This window comes from Bos grunniens, chromosome 7 (assembly GCF_055505025.1).
Source record: "Bos grunniens cultivar Pamir isolate PY7600 chromosome 7, Bosgru_T2T1.0, whole genome shotgun sequence".
NCBI lineage: Eukaryota > Metazoa > Chordata > Mammalia > Artiodactyla > Bovidae > Bos > Bos grunniens.
In genome coordinates, this window is record NC_141171.1 from 61,682,520 (window position 1) to 61,702,584 (window position 20,065).

Here is a 20,065-nt window from a genome sequence, read left to right on the forward strand (position 1 = left end):
TTGTTGGCGGATTACAAGCCCTTTTGGAGAAGGAAATGGCAACCCACTCCAGTATTCTTGCCTGGAGAACTCCATGGACAGAGGAGCCTGGTGGGCTACAGTCCGTGGGGTCTCAGAGTTGGACACAGCTGAGCAACTAATACTACAAGCCCTTTGATTAACATGCTGGAGTTAATTTCCAGCCTGAACTTGAGTTTTCAGTGTGAGGAGACATGAAAAGAGCTGTAAGTTAGAAGCAGGTGGAGAGGTGTGGGCAGGAGACCCAGCGGGTTCCCTGGTCCCATCTGTACCACATCAGAGAATGTCAGGTCATGCTGGACCCCCTTGGCTTTCATGCCACCAGAGGTCTAGTCCCCGATTCTCTCAGGTCCATGACCCCGGGTCCTCTCTCCACAGGCAGAAAAGAGGCTGGTGCCACACCTCAAAAGCCCGGGAAGGGGCCCGGGAGTCCCCCGGCCTCCATGCTGGCGCTGCAGAGCAACATCACCCAGCGCCTCCTGAGTGAGCCCTGGCCCCTGAGCGAGGCGCAGGTGCAGGCCTCGGTGGCGAAGGTGCTCACGGAGCTGCTGGAGCAGGAGAGGAAGAAGGCCGTGGACACCGCCAAGGAAGGCAGCCGGAAGGGCCGCCTGGGCCATAAGCGGAAGCTGTCCGAAGACCAGACAGCCCCCAAGGCCCCCAAGAACAAGAAAAAGAAGCAGCTGGCAGCTGCGGATGGTGGGGAGCATGTGGTCTCCTCAGAAAAGGCCCCCAGGACTGTCAAAGGGAAATCCAAGAAGGACAGAGCAAGTGGTGACGTCAAGGAGAAGAAGGAGAAGGAGTCTCCCAGCTCTCAAGGGGCCAAGGAGAAGCCAGTAGGGGAGCTGGGGACTCCGAAGGGTGACGGGGGAGACCACGGCAACCTTAAGATGAAGAAAGAGAAGAAGAAATCTGACAAGAGTAAGTGCCTGCTGCAGCCCAAAGCACACTTCCCTGGTCCTGCTGAGGGCTGTCAGTCACCACTCAGGTGGGTGGCCCTCAGCCAGCACAGAGAGGGCTGAGAATGTCTTGTCCGTCTTGGGAGCAGGATGGGCAAAGCCAGAACCAGGTCCTGGAGCAGTGGGGCCACCACCACCAGGATGGCGCTCACAGCTGCAGGGCGTGTTCTGCTCGCAGAGCCCTGCGCTCCCTCACGGCAGCCACAGCCACGCACGCTGGCAGCCCAGGCTCCTGGGGTCCAGGCTCCTGGGTAGCAGCTGCCCCTTGCTGCATTCTGTGCTGGAGTCCTCGTGCAGCCAGGCCACGTTTAACCCCCACCACAGTCCTGTCTGATGGGTGATCACTCATTCCCATTTTACAGATTGAAAGTGTCTTTTTAAAATCAGTGTAGAAATTTTACAAAGTGAGTTAAAATGGTAACAGTCCAGGGCTTCCATGGGGGCAGAAATCAAAAGACTTGTGCTTCGATGGCTCCCCAGGGTGTGGGGCATAGAGAGGAGAGAGCTCTAGGGCCTCTGGAGACCTGCCCAGTCTGCCCACTTTGACCCCAACCCTTAAGATTAACATCTGTGGTTTAGCAATTTTACTTTCTTCCCTTAGAAAAAAAAGACAAGGAGAAAAAGGAAAAGAAGAAGAAAGTAAAAAAGGCCTCAACCAAAGACCCTGGCTCACCATCACAGAAGAAAAAGAAGAGAAAGGTAGAGTGAGTCCCAAGGAGTCTTGGGCTAGAAAAGGGGACCCAGACCCAGTCCCCAGGTGAATGTGATCCGCCCCAGCCTCTGGATGTCAGGGTTGGGGGTGGGATAAGCCAGACCCAATCCCTGTGCCCCTACCGTTCTCAGGGTCCCGAACAGGAGCGTGTGTATTGTGAGACACTAGAGAAGAGCTAGGAGGTGGGCCCACCCTGAGGGGCCCAAGGTCTGTGCATGTGGGAGCCATGGAGCGGCCCTGTCTTGCCTGTGAGGTAGGAGGCTATTATGACAAGTGAAGAAAAGAGAAGCCCCCCTGGGGTCGGGAGACTAGCTAGGCTGTGCAGGTTTCTGGGTGAGAGAAAAGGTTCCCTTGGATGTGTGTGCCCCAGCTGGCGGGGTATCCCCACGGCAGAAACACTCACCATCTGCGTCATGCGTGTCAAGGGCCGACCGCCTGACCAGGGGCCCTCAGCTCCTCATACCCAGATGCGGTTCTCAACATGGCTAGCAAGGCCACAGTCATGGTTAGAAAATCCGAGCATCTGCTGCTGCAGAGTCTTGGGCTCCATCCTCCAAGGCTCAGGGGCACCCTCCGCACCCTCAGGATCTGTGTGTCCCCAGTATCTGTTCTGGGGGAGCCACAGAGCCTCGGGAGGGAACTGTCGTAGCCCCTCCTGGTGGGGGTGGCGTGGGTGGGGAGACACTTCAGGTCCAAGAGCCTCTCCTGCTTCTCTCTTCACAGAAGAAGATGGCAGAGCAAACCGTCTGAGGGACGCCAGGCGGCAGGTACACTCCTGGCCTGGGAACCCCTGCTGGAGAGGGCGGGAGGTCAGCTCCAGCACCCACCGTGGTCCTCGGGAGCGAGACTGGGCCTCGGGGGTGGGCCTCAGGGAAGGGGTTTTGGAGAAAGAGGGTTCAGTTCCTCAAGGGCAGTGGGTGATGCCGGGAATCAGAGCTGCAGAGTCAAGGATCCAGGAGAGTCTGGACAGTGACCACCACTGAGTTGCTCGGGTGGAGGGAGGGGGGTTGCTGGGGTGTGGTGGGGGAGGGGCACACTGGCATGCTTAATCCTTGTACATGAGGGTAAGGCTTGAGGTCGGGGACAGCTCAGTCTCCTTCGCCACTGTCATTCCTTTCTTTCTAATTTTGTAATTCGAGGGCCTTTCCTCATGGGAAGTAACATGTTTTACTCAAAGCAAGCCATTCTGATCCTCTGTGCTTCCCAGGTGGTGGTGAAAGGGTGGAATGCTCCGCCTAGCTGAGGGAGCCCCAGCCTGCTGTAAACAGGGTGATACAGGCCTGGGCAGGTGGTGAGGCTTCAGAGAAGCTAAGCTCTGAAGCCCTTGTCCCAGTTCCTGGGACACAGTCAGCACCACCAGGTATCCACTGTGGTTAGTTAATGCTCCTCTCCTGCATGGGGAGAGCTTTTGATTTGATTTTGTTCTCCTTGGTAGAGAAAAAGTTGGGGAAGTCTTATATCTTCTTCTCCCAGGGATTTCTTAGCCAAGTGGTGGCCAGCCCCATGCTTCTTCCCTCTGCCCACCAAGGGTGGGAATTGAATTTTTAACTTCCCCTTGCTCCCCAGAAGACGATGGCCAGCTGCGATGTCCATGCTGGCCAAACCAGCGAGCCCTGCAGAGAGGCTGGTCTGAGGAGGAAGAAGCCTGCCTGGCTCCATGACCTCTGCTCACTGAATTCTCTCCAATGCAGGATGCCTCGGATGGATGGACGTGTACAGTATATATATATTTTTTTAAGTGACCTGCCCCTCCCTTCTCAGCTCCAACATGCCCAGAGGCCTCAAGGCTTTCTGCCTCTGCTCTGTAGACCCAGTGAGGCTCAGTCTGTGGCTCCTTCATGCCCCGGTCTCCGGCTGATGCTGAGGCTTTGTCCTCCTTTTGTCAGTTTTTTCCTTTTTTGTTTGTATGGGTTTTTTTGTAAGAACTCAGAAAATAAAAGACTTGAAGGAAAGGTGCAAGTTCCTAGTGCCTCTGGGCAAACGCTCTGCAATTGATTGATTCTTGGAAGGGAGAGTCTGACTGACACTGGGAGATGAACAGACCTCATCTGCTCAGGATTTATTCTTGATGGTGTATCAAGACTCTGGGATACTGTGGTGAGTGACACCCTGTCTGCCAAAGGAGGAGACTCAGCAAAGGGCCCTGATGGGGTGGGGAAGGCTTCCTGGAGGAGGTGGCATCTAAGCTAAGCGGGAGCTCGGGCATGGTCAGGCTAGGTTACAAAGGTTCTGCTATGATGAAGGCAAGAAGTGGAGGCACTCGAAAGATGTGTCAGGGTGACATCCACAGGAGTTTGTGATGGCGGTGATGGGGGGGCCCACTTCCCTGGGCCCAGAGCAGTGTGAAGGTCCAAGGCTTTTAGCCTTCTGCTGGAGACAGCGAGAGTCCATGCAGAAACAGCACTGAGCTTGGGGGGTCTGGGAGAGTCAGGGTGACAGCCAACTGTACCCTTAACTGGGGGCCCCTGGGCAAGGACCCCCTCCCAGGTCGCCTCTCTTCCCCTAAGTGTGTTGGCTAGAAGAGAGGCTGCAGAGCATTGTCCTGTTGGGTTCCTTTGACCCCTAGCAAGTCTTCAGACTTAGAAATGGAGAGATTTCAATAAACTTTTTCATTTAGGGCTCCTCTTGGAAAGTCCAGAAATGTGACCACAGGGGCCTGTGCTCCTCCTGGCAACAAGTGGCTGGGGCCACACAGCGGCCACCCCTTAAGTAGGACATTGGCCCCCAGTTCCACAGCCCCCACTCCCTGGTGGTCCCAATACAAGGGCCTGCGTTGTTGCCATCTGTCATTACACTTGTACTGTTCTTAGTATAGAAATGAAAATGGGGACAGGAGAAGCTGGACCCAGAAGAACTGGTGCTTAAAGAATTATGGGCAAGAGCCTGTTTCTTCTTCTTGGAAGTAAAGTATTCCTGTGTGTGAAACATGGAGAAGTGGTCTGTGTCCAAACACTGCAGCCCCCCAGCCCGGCATCTGTGAGTGGGCTCCCCAGGCTGTGACCTCCCTCCTCAACTACAGGATTCCAGGTCTTCAGTTCACCCCCTTGGGGTAGACAGACCATACCCAAAGAACAGCTGAGAGCCGGGCGTGTTCTACTCACTACCTTTTATTCTCACAGGAGCCGTGGCTGGAGGGCTGATGACAAGCTTGGCTGTGCAGAGGGAACTAGCGGGTGGCAGAAAGTGAGGGGAAGGGCTGCAGTTTGGGGGAGCTCGTTCTTCTTGGGTGTATGATGCCGGGGAGAGGGAAGGGGTGGCTCATGCCCCCAGTTAAAGGGCTGGAAAACTGAGGCCTGGAGGGGAGGGGACAGCAGAGGTGTCCGTCCTGGGACTTGGGACAGTGCCGTCCCTTCTCCCTGCACCTGCCCACCACTTCCATGATCTTGGAGTTCCGTGTCAGCCTGCTGTGGTGTCAGCACTGGGGGTCAGCCTCTCTTATGGTCCATGTCCCTGGGCCTTGCGTTCCTGCTAGTGGATGGAGTTTGGGCAGCAAGCGTACCACTAATCTATGCCGTTCTGATATGATAGTTGTGTCCAAGGCTGATGGAGAGGCAGAGTCTCATAGAATGAGGTGCAGGGTGGGAGACAGCAAGGGAAGGGGTGTGTAAGGGAAGGAGAGGGGCTGGGGCAGGGAGGGAAGCTGTGGCCTTGCAGGGCTGTCTGGGTACTGGCGTCTGCGTCTGCTGAGCTCACGGGGCGACTGCAGGGAGGGAAGCAGCAGGTTAGGGCTGGAGTCACTTGTCCCTGCCCCCTCCCAGCATCCTGTGGCCTCGGAGCAGTCAAGGGCCCTTCACCCTCCACTGCCTCCTGCTTGGATACAAGAATTGACTGCCATGGCCCCAGAACCCCCAGCCCTGGTCCTCATCTGTGAGAAGGAAGTTGGAGAATGGCCTGGGGTCATCATCCACGAGTGAGTTGGCCCCTCTGGGGATAAGCTACTGGGGACTAGATGCCCTGCAAGAGTGCTTACCTTACTGAAATCCTGCTTACACCCCCAGCCCAGATGACGGATACTCCATCTCCATTGGGTCTGCAAAGGAGCAGAGAGTCCACTCGTTAGTTGCAGTCCAGCCTACTGTGCCCACTGGCAAGGAGCCTGGGTGGGCTAGTTCTTCCCAACCTTGCCACAAGCCTGGTGCTTGGTAAAACAGATGTGAATGGAAGGACGCTTGTTGGATGGCTGCCAAGCAGCAGTGAGATGTGGCTGGGGAACTGAATGAGCGAGGCCAAGGAGCGGGTGATGAAATCAGATGGGTGGATCTGGAGGACCCTGGATGCTCTCGTGGATGGGTAGAGTGGAAGGGTTGGAGGACAAATGAGTTAAGTAGATGAGTGTGGACATAAGGAGAGAAATAATAGTACACAAATAAATAAGGAATGCACAGTGGGTGGATGCATGGCTGAGTGGCTGCTGCCCAGAGAGGGCACCTTGCGTGTCCTAGCCCATGGTGTGCCGGGGGACAACCTGCCCCTCAGCCGTCCTGCTCCTTCCTGCTCCTGGCACAGCGGCCACCGCTTACCACTGCAGTTACGGTGCCCACGGCTCCTGGTGTGGGGGACCTCGGTGCCGTTGGGGAAGACGCACCAGCAGTAGCCGATGCTCCCATAGCACTGGAGCGGCATATAGTTGCCGTTCTCGTCGCAGTTGGGCTTGAACACGCCCGGGTGGATGGCAGGGATGCGGCTGACCTCTTCCTGGCACTGGGTCAGTACTGAAGCGACAGGCACGGTGAACACAGTGAGTGAGCGGGCTCTGGGCTAGGGTCTCAGCAGAACCAGAGGTCCACATACCACTGTTGTGTGCCTAATGCCTTCTGTCCAAGTGGCTGCACTTGCTCTACCAATTGCACAGATGGAGAAACTGAGGCCTGGACCAACCAGGTCCAGGATCAGAGAGGAAGTGCGTGGCTTTGTTGCTAACTCATCCCAGAACATGATGATTTCTTCTGACACTCGGTACCTATTAGAGTTTAGAATTGCACCTATGATTCTGATTTCTAGAGAAAAGCAGTAGACTCCTTGCCGAGTCTGAGCTCCCATTACTGGCGGTATCCAAGTAGAAATGGGGGTTACCATGTGATGAGGCTGTTATAGAGGGGATTTGAACATTAGCTGGAAGTTGGTTAAGATAACATGCAAGGTGCCCTCTCTGAATCCATGATGGAGAATCCTGGGGTTCAGGAAGGGTGGGCCCCTGATCTTCCACTTCTGAAACTGAAGCCAAGAGGGAAGAGACTTGCCCAAAGTCACATAGCCAATTAGCACCAGGATGAGAACAGAGCACCCATAAAGGCTTTCAAGCTGAAAACCCTGGTACACATTGCCCATGAGATGGAAGAACCTCAAGGCCCTCTTAGCTAGCAGCAGTGGCTGTGTGACGGGAGAGGTCCCTTGGAAGGGTGGGAATCATGAGCCCAACCCTTGTGAGCCTGCAGGATGCAGTGCTGGGTGAGGAAGATCATTGCTATGACTCCTGGGATGTTTTGGGTGGTTTTTGCTCCAGGCCTCCTTGTGCAGTTCCGTCCTCCACAAGGGAGGTCACCTCCTGAAGGGACAGGATGGGGGCTGGGGGCAGACGAGCCCAGAACAGGCAGGAGAAACAGGAGTGAGAGCTGAGAGGCTGGGAGAGCCCTGTGCTTGAATCAGGGAGCTCCCAGAAACCCCGCCTCCCCAAGATTCACATTCCCTTTACCTTTTGGTGGACCCTCAAAGGGCTTCTCCTCCAGCGAGTTCTTGCTCATTTCAAACAAGAGCCACTGATGCAGCCAGCTCTCAAAGAGCTAATGGAGATAAAGGCCAAGAGTCAGGCTTAGTAGCCCACTCCCACCATACTGACTGTGCCCCTGGGACATGGAGGGCCAGTGGGGACCTGGTTGCCCCTCAGACACCCCCCAGTGTTTGGTCAAGGTGGTTCCTTGAGTCCAAGCATTCTCCCATGGTGGGAGCTTCTTAAGTGCTGGGAAGCCGCCTCCAGTTTCCTGAGAACGGCTTCCCTGCTCACGCCGCTCGTCCCAGGGCTGCTTTAGACAGGGAGGCAGGGTACCAGTGCAGGGAAAGCTGCTGACCTTCCAGTCCAAGCCATCCATGGAGTCCTTAAGGTGTTTCAGGTTTTCTGGCAGGCTCCCCTTCAGCTGCGGGTACACCTTCAGGGGGTCCGCCTTCTGCAGGGTAGCAAGGCAGGAAGGAAGGTTAAAAAGCTTCCAGGCAGGCAAGGTTTAATGTACAGCTCATGTTGCCCTGATCTTTGGTTCTGAGGTGTGGAGCCCAGACCTCAGCACACTGGAGCTAATGGGGAAGGGGATGTGTTAAAGTAATCCAGGGGCCCAGCTGCAACACCCCAGGGCTGGGAGTCGGGAGACCCAGTTCCAGGCTCAGTTCTACCAACAGTCGTCAGTCTTCTGATCCTTGCAGACTCTTACTCATCTTCCAGGTCTCACCTCCTTCAGAGGAAACCCTCGACTTCATCCCAGCACTCCTGCCCCAGCTAAGTCAGATCCTTGGCCACTTTTTCTCTCAAAGGCCCCTGCACATCCCTCATCACCTGGTCACCTGTCTGTCTCCGTGCTAGCCTGAGATCTCCATGGACTAGGACTGATCTGATTGCTCCCCACTGTGGCTCCGGAGCCTTGCACAGTGCCTGGTGCTGCTACTCAGTAAAAATTTGGGAAGGAATAAAGCATCTTGAGCAAGTCACTTCCAGACTCTGGGCCTTAGTTTCTCCACCTCAAACACAAAAAAGTGGGGAGCAGTGGGGCTGAACTTCATAGAACATTACGGGCCACATTTGTGTTGCTTCACTAATCCGCGGAGCCCACGTTGAACGTCCGCTGTGAGCCGGGCCCGGTGCAGGTTTTGAAGCACAGCCCCAGCCAGGGGCCTATGGGGATGGGGTGGGAGGTGAGGGCTGCCTGGCCGGGTTCCACTCACCAGGAGCAGGTGCATCACATGGTCCTGTGTCATGTTGCCGTACTTGGTGGCGTTCTTCATGGGCTGTGGAAGGAAGGAAGGAGGGAGGAGTTCCCAGGACTGGCCCCTGGGGGTGGGGCCCAGAGCAGAGCCAGCAGCTGGGGTCTGGGTGAGAGTCTGGATTCTCAGATGTTCAACAAGTCCATCGCTACGATGTCCCACTGTGAGAGCTTGAGCAGGCTGTTACCTTCCTGCCTCAATATCCTGTTCCTTTACTCTGCAAACGCTTTCCTGCCCAAGGCTTTGTGGACAGGAGATAGTTTTGTGAACAGAAACATCATCTATATATCAAGGGCTCTGAAAATAGGAGGGACTGTGAGACGCTCTGGGAAATGAGAAGCACTTTATAATTGTGGAGGGCTGGGCCTTCCTCCCAGAGAGGGCCCCAAGAGGCTCTTTCCTCCTCATTCACCCCTGGAATTCCTGTTCCTCCCCCCAACAGCCAGGTCCCCCTCTCCAGCTGTGCTGTTCCTGAGCCAGGTGTCCTCCCCTGTCCCTTGGCACTTGCCCTCTCCAGGCGGAGTAAGCTTCCCTCTCCTGCCCTGGGGTTGGCCTTACCTCCGGGCCTGCCATGGGCAGCGCCCGCATCAGCATGGGAGTGGCCATCCGCATCTGGCTCATAGGCTTGGCAGCTGTAGGGGCAGAAGGCACAGCATGAGTATGGCCCCAGTGCCCAGGGAAGAGGGTACTCAGACACGGGGACCGAGAGCTCAGACCCAGATGAGGGGCTGGAATTCCAGACCAGAGGGCGAGGACAGTGGGCCCAGCTGGGGCGGGAATGAGGGTTCTCTGAGGTGAGGGGCAGGGGGGTTGTCAGGACAGAGGCAGGGCACGCACGCTTGGGAAGCTTCATGCGCAGGTTCTCCAGCTGCAGGTTCTGGGAGGTGACCGTCAGCTTGTCCAGCCGGCCCTGCTGCTGGTACAGGAAGTAGGCAGTGGTGGCCTGGCCGGCCAGGAGCAGAGCCACCAAGACGGAAAAGCCCGTGTACAGGGCTCCACGACTGCACTTGCTGTGGAGGGGAGGAGGGGGACATAGGTCAGAGGAGAGTCCACAGAAGTGGCTGCCCCGGGGACTGGCTGGGAATGGGGGAATGTGCCCCCACAGTTCCAGCCCTTGCCCTCAGCTGCCCCTAACAAACACACACTTTAAGCACAAATAAGTGCCTATGAACTTACAGCTTGACGATATCCTCCTGACCCCCTACCTCCAGCCACTGCTGCCCCTATAGCCCTCCCAGGTAGAAACCCTGGAGCTGCCCCTGTGTGGGGAAGAGCCAAGAACGAGGGCCTTGTCTTCTCGAGGGAACCAGCAAGGACAGCTGAGGAAACCCCAGGAAGACCCTGCTGCCTAGTAATTCATGACATCACAAACATGGCTCATTCTTATTGCCTCTCTGCTCGCCAATCCTCTGTGATTTCTGGACCAAGGCCCAGTCCAGGGGATTATTACTCTGAAAGGAGAATGTAAAATTCCTGTGTGGAGAAAAGGAGAAAACCAGAAAGGAGGGGAAAACAAATCCTACTTTTTGGCCTTCCCAAGGAAGAGGGACGGCCTGGCCTCTGAAGTGGTGAAAAGTCCACCCAAGCTTGGGTCTTCCTGAGTTCAAGCTCTATGACCTCACCTCTTCAGTGACCCCACACCCAAGTTGAGTCCCAGCTGTGCCTCCCACTGTCTCTTCTCTGAACCTCAGTTTCTCATAAGGTCTAAGAATCTAGAGAGTCATAATAAAGACGAGACCCTGTAACCTGGATTGTAATCCTGGTTCTGTCATTCCCTTAGCTCAGGGAACAGGGGCAAGTCACTCAACCTCTCTTAGTAACGTGAGGTAAGAATATCTACTCAAAGGGTTGTTATATAAAATGAGATCAGGATAAAGCTCTTGACTCCGTACCTAGCACCTAGTTAGCAGTCTGTAACACTGAGCACCAATCTCAAGGGAGTTAATAATTAACTTTAGCATCTGGTTTCCTTCTTCTTCATGCATCTTGATGGCCTGTCTCCTGGTTCTGGATGAGTGCCAACTCTTGTCACTTCCTCCTTTCTACTGCCTCTTTCTTGAATAAGTAATTGGCCAAAGTCAGGAGCCAACCAGAACTGGGAGGAATCATGGTACAAATGTTGCCAGGCAGAAGTGTTCACAAAAGGGTCCAAAACAGGCCAGGACAGTTTTTAGAAGCAGTGATTGAACTGAGGGAAAACCAGACAAGGATTTGACAAGGGGGCACACTTTCTGCTCACTGAGCCCACGCTGGCTCTGCAACTCACTGGGTGGCCTGTGCTCAGAGGGGACCCATTTCCCCTCCCTGCAAACTGTGCCTCTAGAAGGGGGTCAGATGGTAGACAAACTCAAATTTTAATATCAGACTAGTCCTGGGTTCAAATTCTGGCTCCAGGATTCACTAGCTGCAATAACTTTGGTGACTCACTTGTTAATACGAGTCTCCATTTTCTCTTATGTAAAAAGGGAAATAATAAAAGTACCCAACTTAAAGAGTTAGTAAAAGAATTATGATTGAGTTTAGCATTTAGTTATATGCCCACCACAAAACTAATCATACTAATATCTAACAGGGACTGAGGATTGGTAACAAGTGTACAGTGAATAGGAACTATTATTATAACCACTGTTGTTATTATTGCTGCTGCTACTACTGAGACCCAGAGAGAAACTGTGATTTATACAAGTCATACATGACAGTTGCAGAACCTCAACCAGAATCCAGCCCTCACAAGAGTTGGCTCTCCTAGCCATGGGATTCCCTAGGGTTTTCACAGGCCAGACACTAATGGTCTATCTCTAGTTACATGTCCCACAGTATGAAGTTCCTCATGACATCTCTGAGAGTCTCTCCCAAACCCCTTTCTGCCTGGCAACTGCTGACATCACAACAAGTCCCTGTAATATGCAAATTATCTGGGGGGGGGGCAGGGACATTGGGGTAGCTGTATTCTAACCATTCCCCATGTTTTTTTCAGGGAAACAGACGGATAAGGATCTGGGAAAGGGTCCTCTGGATGGCTGTGCTGGCCCCTTACTGCAAGGGAGAGGGGCATGGGCAGGGCATCACCCAGATCAACCCACAGCCCCTTCTAGAAATTTAGCCAGAGCCCCCCACCTCACCCTTTTTTTACCCTCCTCCAACATCTCTCATTCCCTCCTGTGATAGCAAACATCTTCATCTACTCTACAGACACCTGCAACTATAATTCCCTCGATATAAACACATATACCAACTTATGATAACTAGGAGGAAACTCCTCTATGATGAACTGCTTCTGCCATTCTCTTTTAGAAAATCTGCTTCTCCATCCAGGATCCATAATATTTTCAAAATTCTAATCTAGGGCTCATGGCCCAGCTTCAAGGGACTCTGGGAAGCTCCTGATACTGTGGGAAACTGTAGGGAATGAGTACAGAGCTTTCTGATTTTCAGAAGAGAAGTATGTGATGCAAAGAAAGTTAAAACCCCTGCCCTAGAGGAACTCGTTCATTTTACAGGCGGGAGAACTGAAGCCAGACGGCCAGAGACTTGCCCCAGACCACCCAGTTAGTGTGGGAGTCAGAGCCTAAGTTCATGACTCGTCCGACTCCCGGTCTAGTGCTCCTTCTGTAGCGCCTGTGCACGTACGTCTGTGCAGTCCAAGATTTGGCTGCTCTCTCCTACTGCTCACACATACCTCTCCTGGGCTCCGGGGCGCTGGCCCAGCATGGGCAGCTGCTCATGGTTGGAGATGAGGTCACGCTGGTCTTCCATGCTTCTGACCTCTGGTCTTTCCCACTCCTGCTGCTGCTGCCGCTGCCTGCGTATCTGGGATGCTGAGCCCCGTGCTCACCTCTTGAAGTTGGGGCTGAGGAGGAATCTGATTCGTCTACAGGAGGCCACTCCGCCCACCTGGTACAAGTGGAAGTGAAAGCCACAAAGCTGGAAATACCCTCACTTCAGCAAGTTGCCTTTAATGGGACAGGATGAGTAGGGGGAGCCCCCCCTGAGGCAGGTGAAAAGGCCAGCATGTTTCCATTGGCTGCACAGGGCCCACGTCACTTGTTTCTGGGCAGACCTGTGGATTCATAAGGCTCTTTGGAGGTTTCAAGAAATGGGCAACTGTTCACTCCCTAGATAGGAAATCACTTTGAAGCAAGCAAAAAAAAAAGCAGAAAATTCTTTTTGTCTCCCCTCTCACCTGTAGATGAGTGGGTACATAAAGGGGCTGCCCCCCTTTTGTGAACTTAGACAAATTCCTTTCCTTCTCTCAGGGCCTCAGTTATGTCATCTCAGAGCCAGGGGAGGAAAGCTGGATTCAGTGTTCTCTCTGCTGTCTGCTAATATAAGCATTTTATGAACCCGAGTCCCTGGTTCTAAGGCTCTGGTACTAATATTTGCCAGCACTTACCCAGCCCTCCTTTGAGCCGGCACTGTGCTAATTGTTTTGCATGCTTTGTTTCATTTAATCTTTACAGTGACATTTTAAGGGCTGTTTTATTTTATTATCTCCATTTATAGATAGAGACACTGAGGTTTTGAGAGGCTACATGTTTGCCCAGAATCATGCATCCATCTCTTGATTTTAACCATTCCACCCTTCTGCTTCCTAATGCTCAAATTATGTCATTCAAATTCCTGACAGTGGAGGCCTCTACAGGGAGGGAAGGAAGAGGGTCTGGGAAAGGGTACCCAGGGGAGGTTTAACTGTTGGCATGATTTTATTTCTCACTATCTGTGTCTTATAGACCATATTTGTTTTATTAATCTTCATGTCTTTTGTGTGTATGTTTAAATTTTCAGCAAATTTAAGGTCAATAAGCACAAGAAAAATGCTCCACATCATTAGTCATTAGGGAAATGAAGATTGAGGCCACAATGGGGTACCACTTCACATCCATATGACGGCTGTAATCAAAAAGACAGATAATTACAAGTGTTGACAAGGATGTGAAGGAATTGGAACTCAGATATTGCTGGCAGGAATGTACTATGGTGCAGCTACTTTGGAAAACAATTTGGCGATTTCTCAAGAAGTTAAATATGGAGTTACATATGATCCAGTAATTCCACTCCTGGATATCTACACAAGACAGATTAAAGCATGTATCCATAGAAAAACTTATACACAAATGGTCATAGCACCATTATCCATAATAGCCCCAAAGCAAAAACAACCCAAATATTCATCAACTGATGAGTAAACAAAATGTGGTATATCCATACAATGGAACATTATTTAGCCATAAAGAAGAATTAATGTCTCAATACAAGTCTTATTTAAAAAAAAAAAGGAATGAAGTACTGATTCATGCCACAAAATTAATTTTGAAAGCATCATGCTAAGTGAATTTGACCAAACATCTGAAGAGAGACAAAGTTTGACAAAAGTTGTTTTAGAAAATTCTGTTCTAAATCATCAAAGAGTAAGAAGTATTGATAAATAAAATTCGCTTATCTATTTCAAGTGAAACTGAGATTAGATGCTAAGTGTTTAAATTTGGATTGTATACACTTTAATAATGCCATTAAATTATCATGATATATATTTAAAAAAATCATGATAAGTGAAATAAGCCAGACACAAAAGGCCACATCTTGTACTATTCCATTTATATGAAGTGTCTAGGCAAGCCATAGAAACAGAAGGTAGATCAACAGTTGCCAGGGGAAAGGGGATGGGGAATGATTGCTGATGGGTATAGGATATCCTTTCAGGGTGATGAAAATATTCTGGAATTAGACAGTGATGCTGGTTGCACAACTTTGTGGATACATAGGAAGACCACTGATCTGTACCATTTTAAAAGCCTGAATATTATGGAATGTGAAATTGATAGTTCAATTTAAAAAAAGATTTCTTGGTAATGATGGTTAAAACACATTATATGTTTGCTTCCTCTTTCACTTGGCTTCTGTCACTAAAATGACAAAAAGTTTCTTTTTTTCTTTTTTTTTTTAAGTGTAGATCTGTAAGGACAGAAAGAAAAGGAGAAAACAGCAGAATTTTAGAAGCTGGAAAGCAATGGATGAGGAGTAGTCATTAACAGACCCAGAAAGGTTAATTCTAAACCTGCAGCTAGAAAAGCTGGGAATCCACCAGTTTATGTGGTAGAACAGGTTCAGGAATTGAGGACTAGACACACTGTCCATGGCCTGTCCCTCCCCAACTACTCCTCCCTCCCTGAAAGAGGGCTGGAAGTTTATCCCCAGGCACAGTGCAGGGCATGGGCCCAGCTCTGAAGATGAGTCCCAGCCTTCTCTCCGACCCAGTTTCCAGAATGCCAGAAGCCAGACCTTCTTTTTCTGGGCAATAAATGAGAGAATCCTCTGGAGAGCTCCACAAGGAATGAACTAAAGATTCTGATACTGGGGTTCAATGATGAAATAACCCAGCCAAATAACTCTACAGGGAAGACCTCAGCCAATAAGCCCTTCACATTAGTCACAGCTTCCACTTGATTTTCTAGACAATCAAGGCTCTTGGGACATCTGAAGAAAACCTCTAACACAAAAGAGAGTGAACAAAACAAACAACCAACTCTCAAAAAGGAACCATGGAGGAAACAAATAGATATTAACAGCTTTAGGGAGATAAGGGAGATACTGCACCCATGAAATAAGAATAGGATGCTATAAAGATAAATGTACTGTTAGAACCATGATGACAACAAAAATACCTTAAAGATTAAAAGTACAAGGGTAGATATTAAACAATCAGTAGGTAAAGATAGTTTTTTAATCTCCCTGAAAGTAGACCACCAAGATAAAAAGAATTTGGGAGAAAAAAGAATTAAAGACCAATCCAGGATGCCCAATAGCCAAATATCAATGTTCTAGAAATAGGGAACAGAGAAAACAAAGGTGAAAAAAAAATCAGTGAAAAAATTCAGTACAATTGTCCAGAACTCAAAGACATAAATTCCCAAACTGAAAGGACCTAGTGAATACCAAAGTATGAAGATAATTTCACACCAAGGTACATCAAGTGAAGTTATAGAAAAATTAAGACAAAGAGAAAATTTCACAGAAAGAAACAAGACAGATACAAAGGACCAGGAATCAGAATGACTTTGGACTTAAGAGCAACCCTGGAAGCCAGAAGATAATGGAGCAACACCTTCAAAATTCTATGAGAAAATTATTTCCATCCTAGAATATTTACTGAGCCAAATTATTAAGTAGGTATGAAGGTATCGTAAAGATATTTTCAGACATTAATTATCTCAAAATTTTTTCTTCCTCAGAAAGCTTCACGAATGTATGCTCTGCCAAAATGAAGGTCTTCACTAAAAATAAAGGAAGACTTGAAATATAGGAAGCTGAAATTCAACTCACAAAAGGGAACGGGGATTCCCCAGAACGATGGCACAGAGAAATCCCAAGAGAAAAGCAATAGATTCGTACTGGATCAGGTCCACAAGCTCTGAAAGACATTTCTTCAATAAGATAAAATTAATAGACAGCTGATAGATCTGAATATACTGAGAGATGATTTAGATCATTTTTTGAAGAGAATGAGGTTGAATTATGATAAATTTCACAGAAAATTAAGCAAATGAAAAAAAACCAAGACAAGTATTTTTTGTTGCTGTTGTTTAGTTGCTAAGTTGTATCAAGACAATTATTAATTTTGGGGAAAACAAAAAACTATAGGAAATGAATAGTCATCACACCATACTACACAGCACAGCTATAAATGGCATTTACTGTCATAATATGGCGAACTTTGAATACTGATCTAACTAAACATACAGTAGAGGCATTTGGGGAGGATGAGAGGATAGGAAAAGTGACTTAGAGAAGGAAAGAGGACTAAATCTTGGTCTCGTGTCTACAGTGAGAAGCCAACCAGATCATGTTTAAAACTGAAACAATCTGAAGTAACAGTACCAGAAGTTATTGAGAGACATAGAGGCTAAAAACATTCTAAAGTGGTGGGGAAAGGAAGGTAAGGAACTTCCGCTTTTTGCAGCCAGCCTTTTAGAAGGATTTGATTATTTAAATATGTGAATTTATAACTTTGATACAGAGTAAAACTCTGTTTAACATCAAAGTCAGTTGATTCTGAGTTGACTGTGATAACAAAATGGCAATCTTAAAAAACGCCTTTTCCTTGCGAAGCAGCTTTCGGTCAAAGTTCAGGGTGACCCCAAAGGTCATCCTGTCCTCGCCCACAACAGGCTGGAGATGATTCCAGCTATAAGAGTGGACAGGATGATGGTTCCCTTCTCTTCTTCTAGTAGGGTAAGAGGTCTCAGGTGTCACACAGGCCCCACTGCCCAGTGGAGGAGTCCTGTCCTACCCATTCTCTTGCTGGAGATGGAGACAGAACGACAGGAAGCAGCAAGCCTTGGTGTCTGCCACACTCTGAGAGGGACCCAGGGTTAAGGCAGGATTCAGCTCCCCCACTGTTCACATGAAGAAAGTCTGACTCGGAAAGGGGAAAGGAACAGGCCCAAGGTCACACAGACCTGGATCTGGTCTAAACAAAAGAGCTCTGAGGCTAACTTCTTGGAATAACATCCCAGTGCCAAAATGGTGGACCCCAGGGCTGAGGAAGGGAAACACAGGTGAGGTTGCAGGCATCTTTTTTTTTTTCCCTCAGAAAGCAAAGAAGTGCTCAAGGACCACTGGTGTTTGTCAGAAGGAGCCTGGAGCCAACTTGAAGGAGCACCTGCCAGCCGAATATGAGACAATTCCAGCATCAATAAGAATAATTTACCCTGCTTCTTCAAAAGGAACTATACAGTTCAATCCCAGTTTATAAGGAGTTTTTCTTTCTTTTTTTTTTCTTTACGGAAGAATGCAAGCTAACTAATGTAAAAGAGAAGACAGAATTAGAAAATCACCTGTTTGTAATCTCCAGTGTAATAGTTAACCACCAATGGATGCCAAAATCATGAGACAAAGGGCTGGGGGACACAGGATATCCACCTGCCACGGTACCTGTCCAGAGTCCTCGCTGGTTGTTTACAGGAAAAGCCGCCCTACAATGGGGCAGTCCTGCGGTTGCCACCACATGATCGGACTTTTAGCATCACCGATCGCAGAGCACTGTGACATTTTGTGTTTCCTAAAGAGGTAAGATACTCAGCATCAGTTGGGAAGTATCTTTGCTAAAAATATCATTAAACTGAACCTGCCATTAGACCTAAATTCTAATTTACCAGACACAGAAGAACAAATGAAATAAAACTATGAATAAACAGAAGAATTCAGTCACCAAAGAACAACAGTGCCCAAGGAAGAGTCAATGTCATGAAAAAAGACGCCTGTGTGGGTGTGGAGAGGGTTCTGTATTTTAAAAGATTAAAGAAACATAATAACCAAATGCAATTTGTATATTCTGACAAGATTTTGGTTGGGAAAAAAAGCTGTAAGAGATATTTTTGTGAAGCTGGGAAAATTTGAATATAGACTGAATTTTAGCCGATACTTGGGGATTATTATTGCTTTTCTTAGGTGCAATAATGCAATTTTAGTCTGCTAGAAAAAAATATTTTTAGAGGCTGAAGACTCTGAATGAAGTACTTGGAGGTGACATGAAATGTGGTTTGCAAGTTATTTTCAAAATAGCTCAGGGAAAAAGATAATAGATAAAATTAACAATAGGTGAATCTAAGTGCAATGTATAAACATCTCTGTATGTTTGAAATTTTGAATAATAAATGGTTGGGAAAAAATTAAAAGCAATTGTGTACAAATCCAATCTCCTCCTATATAAAAACTGTGCTAGCTGCTCAGAAGACACTATATTTCCACCACTGTTCCCTTGACATATTATTACACTGACAGTGGGCTCTTCCACAGCATAAGCAAAAAATGTATGTTGTAGTCCTCCTTGAAATTTCTCAGAAATTATCCAAAGTTTTGTATTGATTAGAAAAAAATTCCAAGGACTTCCTTGGTGGTTCAGTCGTTGGGACTCTGTGCTTCCAATGCATGGGGCCTGGATTCGATCCCTGTCAGGAAATTAAATCCCACATGCCACAGCTAAAGATCCCTTGGGCTGCAAGTAAGACTTGTCTTCAAATAAATATTTTTTTTTTAAATTCCAGCTCCACTACTACAGGATGTCAGGATGTGTCATTTTGAGCAAATGACTTAACTCCTCCATGCCTCAGTTTCCTCATCTGTAAAATGGGCATACTAATAGATACTAACTTAAACCATTGGCTTTTGGGGATAATTGAATGAATTAATATACATATGCCTGATGTAGAGATTAAGTGTGCCATAAGCATTAAGTAGTTCAGTGATGAAATTTTTTCTGCAAACTTTTAAAAAATAATTTTATTTATTTTTGGTTGCAGTGGGTCTTCATTGCTGCGTGGACTTTACTCTAATTGCAGCAAGCAGAAGTAACATTGTGGTACACTGCGGTAATTTCTCTTGTTGCAGAGTGCTGGCATTAGGGCGTCAGCAGTTGCAGCACGTGGGCTCACAGTTGTAGCTCCTGGGCTCTTGAGCACAGAATCAGTAGTTGCGGTACATGAGCTTAGCTGCTTCACAGCATGTGGGATATCCCCATGTCTCCTGCATTGGCAGGTGGATTATTTACTCTGAACCACCAGGGAAGCCCCTCTGCAAACTTGCTGAATCTGGGACTGTTCCCAGAGATCTGGAGCTGCACAACAAAGCCAGAGGGGCCCTTATCCCCACACCAGGATCATCCTGTGGGTCTCCTCCTATGGTGCCCCTGTTGAGCTGGTCTAGGTTGAGATGCCTGTTCTCCCTCGGTCTGGGCACTCCAGGCCCCAGAGGTGTGAGTTCCTGCCAGTTCACTTGGGTGAGCCAGGAGGTGGAATCCCTCAGGACCTCTAACCATCTTGTGTTCCTTCTTGGTCCCCAAGTCCTGGGAGAGGAAAGAGCCACCCTAGGTGGTAGGTAGGCAGTGTAGGCCCAGCCCTGTCCACCACCCCACATGGCCAGGCCATCCTTTCTGTGTTGGGGCCCCTTGGATCCTAGCACATCTTGGCCACGAACAAGAGGCCAGAAAAGGTCCTCTCTATGGGGAAGGAGCAGGCCCACGCTACAGTCCTGTACCTGTCACGCCTGGCCTGGGCAAGCCCTTTACTTTACTCCTCTCACTTGCTCATTTACACATTCAACAATTATTTATTGCCCATCTACTCCATGCCAGGTCCTTGGGCTATGTCAATGAATGAAGCAGACAGTATCCTTGCCCTTACGGAGTTTGCATTCTAGTTGGAAACAAACAAGTAAGCGTGTTTGTTAAAGAGTAATGGCAGAGATGGGGAAACAAAAGGTATTACTACACTGCAGGATGGGGGCAAGTGGTAGTACTTTATAGGGTGTTGGGCTGGGCCTCACTGACAGGGCGAGGTTTGGGCACAGGCTTGAAGATGAGGTGGTTAACCTAGGCCATGTCTGAGGGAGGGATTCCCTGGACAGAAGGAACGGCCAG

The 20,065-nt window shown here is 49.2% G+C and overlaps 2 protein-coding genes and 2 long non-coding RNA genes across 12 annotated transcripts in view; 3 read left to right on the forward strand and 1 right to left on the reverse strand.

The window, feature by feature from the left end:
• The window catches only part of TCOF1 (treacle ribosome biogenesis factor 1), a 38,538-nt gene extending 34,900 nt beyond the window's left edge, over window positions 1-3,638 (forward strand). For 4 of the 8 annotated variants that reach the window (XM_086412441.1, XM_086412445.1, XM_086412444.1 and 1 more), the window contains 4 exons: window positions 397-936; window positions 1,576-1,673; window positions 2,410-2,453; window positions 3,253-3,638. In XM_086412441.1, coding sequence (XP_086268567.1) covers window positions 397-936; window positions 1,576-1,673; window positions 2,410-2,436 — 665 coding nt within the window. In that variant the 3' untranslated portion in view covers window positions 2,437-2,453; window positions 3,253-3,638. Of the gene's footprint in view, window positions 1-396; window positions 937-1,575; window positions 1,674-2,409; window positions 2,454-3,252 lie in introns of those variants that run through there. The other 4 variants (XM_086412443.1, XM_086412446.1, XM_086412442.1 and 1 more) reach the window with 3 other exon arrangements.
• A 6-nt stretch (window positions 3,639-3,644) lies between these two features.
• LOC147369676 (uncharacterized) lies at window positions 3,645-8,379 on the forward strand. The gene is made up of 3 exons (XR_015167752.1): window positions 3,645-3,783; window positions 5,445-5,596; window positions 8,117-8,379. It is a non-coding gene; the product is annotated as an uncharacterized LOC147369676 (long non-coding RNA).
• Window positions 4,776-12,469, reverse strand: CD74 (CD74 molecule). 2 transcript variants are annotated; one of them, XM_086412462.1, is made up of 9 exons: window positions 12,332-12,469; window positions 9,490-9,662; window positions 9,211-9,284; window positions 8,614-8,676; window positions 7,752-7,847; window positions 7,379-7,466; window positions 6,207-6,398; window positions 5,657-5,716; window positions 4,776-5,386 (listed from the first exon to the last, which is right to left on the reverse strand). In XM_086412462.1, the coding sequence occupies exons 1-8, from the start codon at window positions 12,406-12,408 to the stop codon at window positions 5,673-5,675; spliced, it is 807 nt and encodes a 268-aa protein (XP_086268588.1). In that variant the 5' UTR covers window positions 12,409-12,469; the 3' UTR covers window positions 4,776-5,386; window positions 5,657-5,672. The 2 variants fall into 2 exon arrangements, with proteins under 2 accessions (XP_086268588.1, XP_086268589.1); XM_086412463.1 differs by lacking the exon at window positions 6,207-6,398.
• Window positions 12,470-14,571: 2,102 nt separating this feature from the next.
• LOC147369678 (uncharacterized) lies at window positions 14,572-18,341 on the forward strand. Its single transcript, XR_015167753.1, has 2 exons — window positions 14,572-16,585; window positions 17,243-18,341. It is a non-coding gene; the product is annotated as an uncharacterized LOC147369678 (long non-coding RNA).
• The last annotated feature ends 1,724 nt before the right edge of the window (window positions 18,342-20,065 follow it).

Coding starts and splice junctions, on each gene's coding strand:
- CD74 (XM_086412462.1), bottom strand. CDS start 12,408: ATGGAAGACCAGCGTGACCTCATCTCCAACCATGAGCAGCTGCCCATG. Junction 9,285..9,489: donor GCGCATGAAGCTTCCCAAGC/GTGCGTGCCCTG, acceptor CTGCCCCTACAG/CTGCCAAGCCTATGAGCCAG. Junction 7,467..7,751: donor TGGATGGCTTGGACTGGAAG/GTCAGCAGCTTT, acceptor TATCTCCATTAG/CTCTTTGAGAGCTGGCTGCA.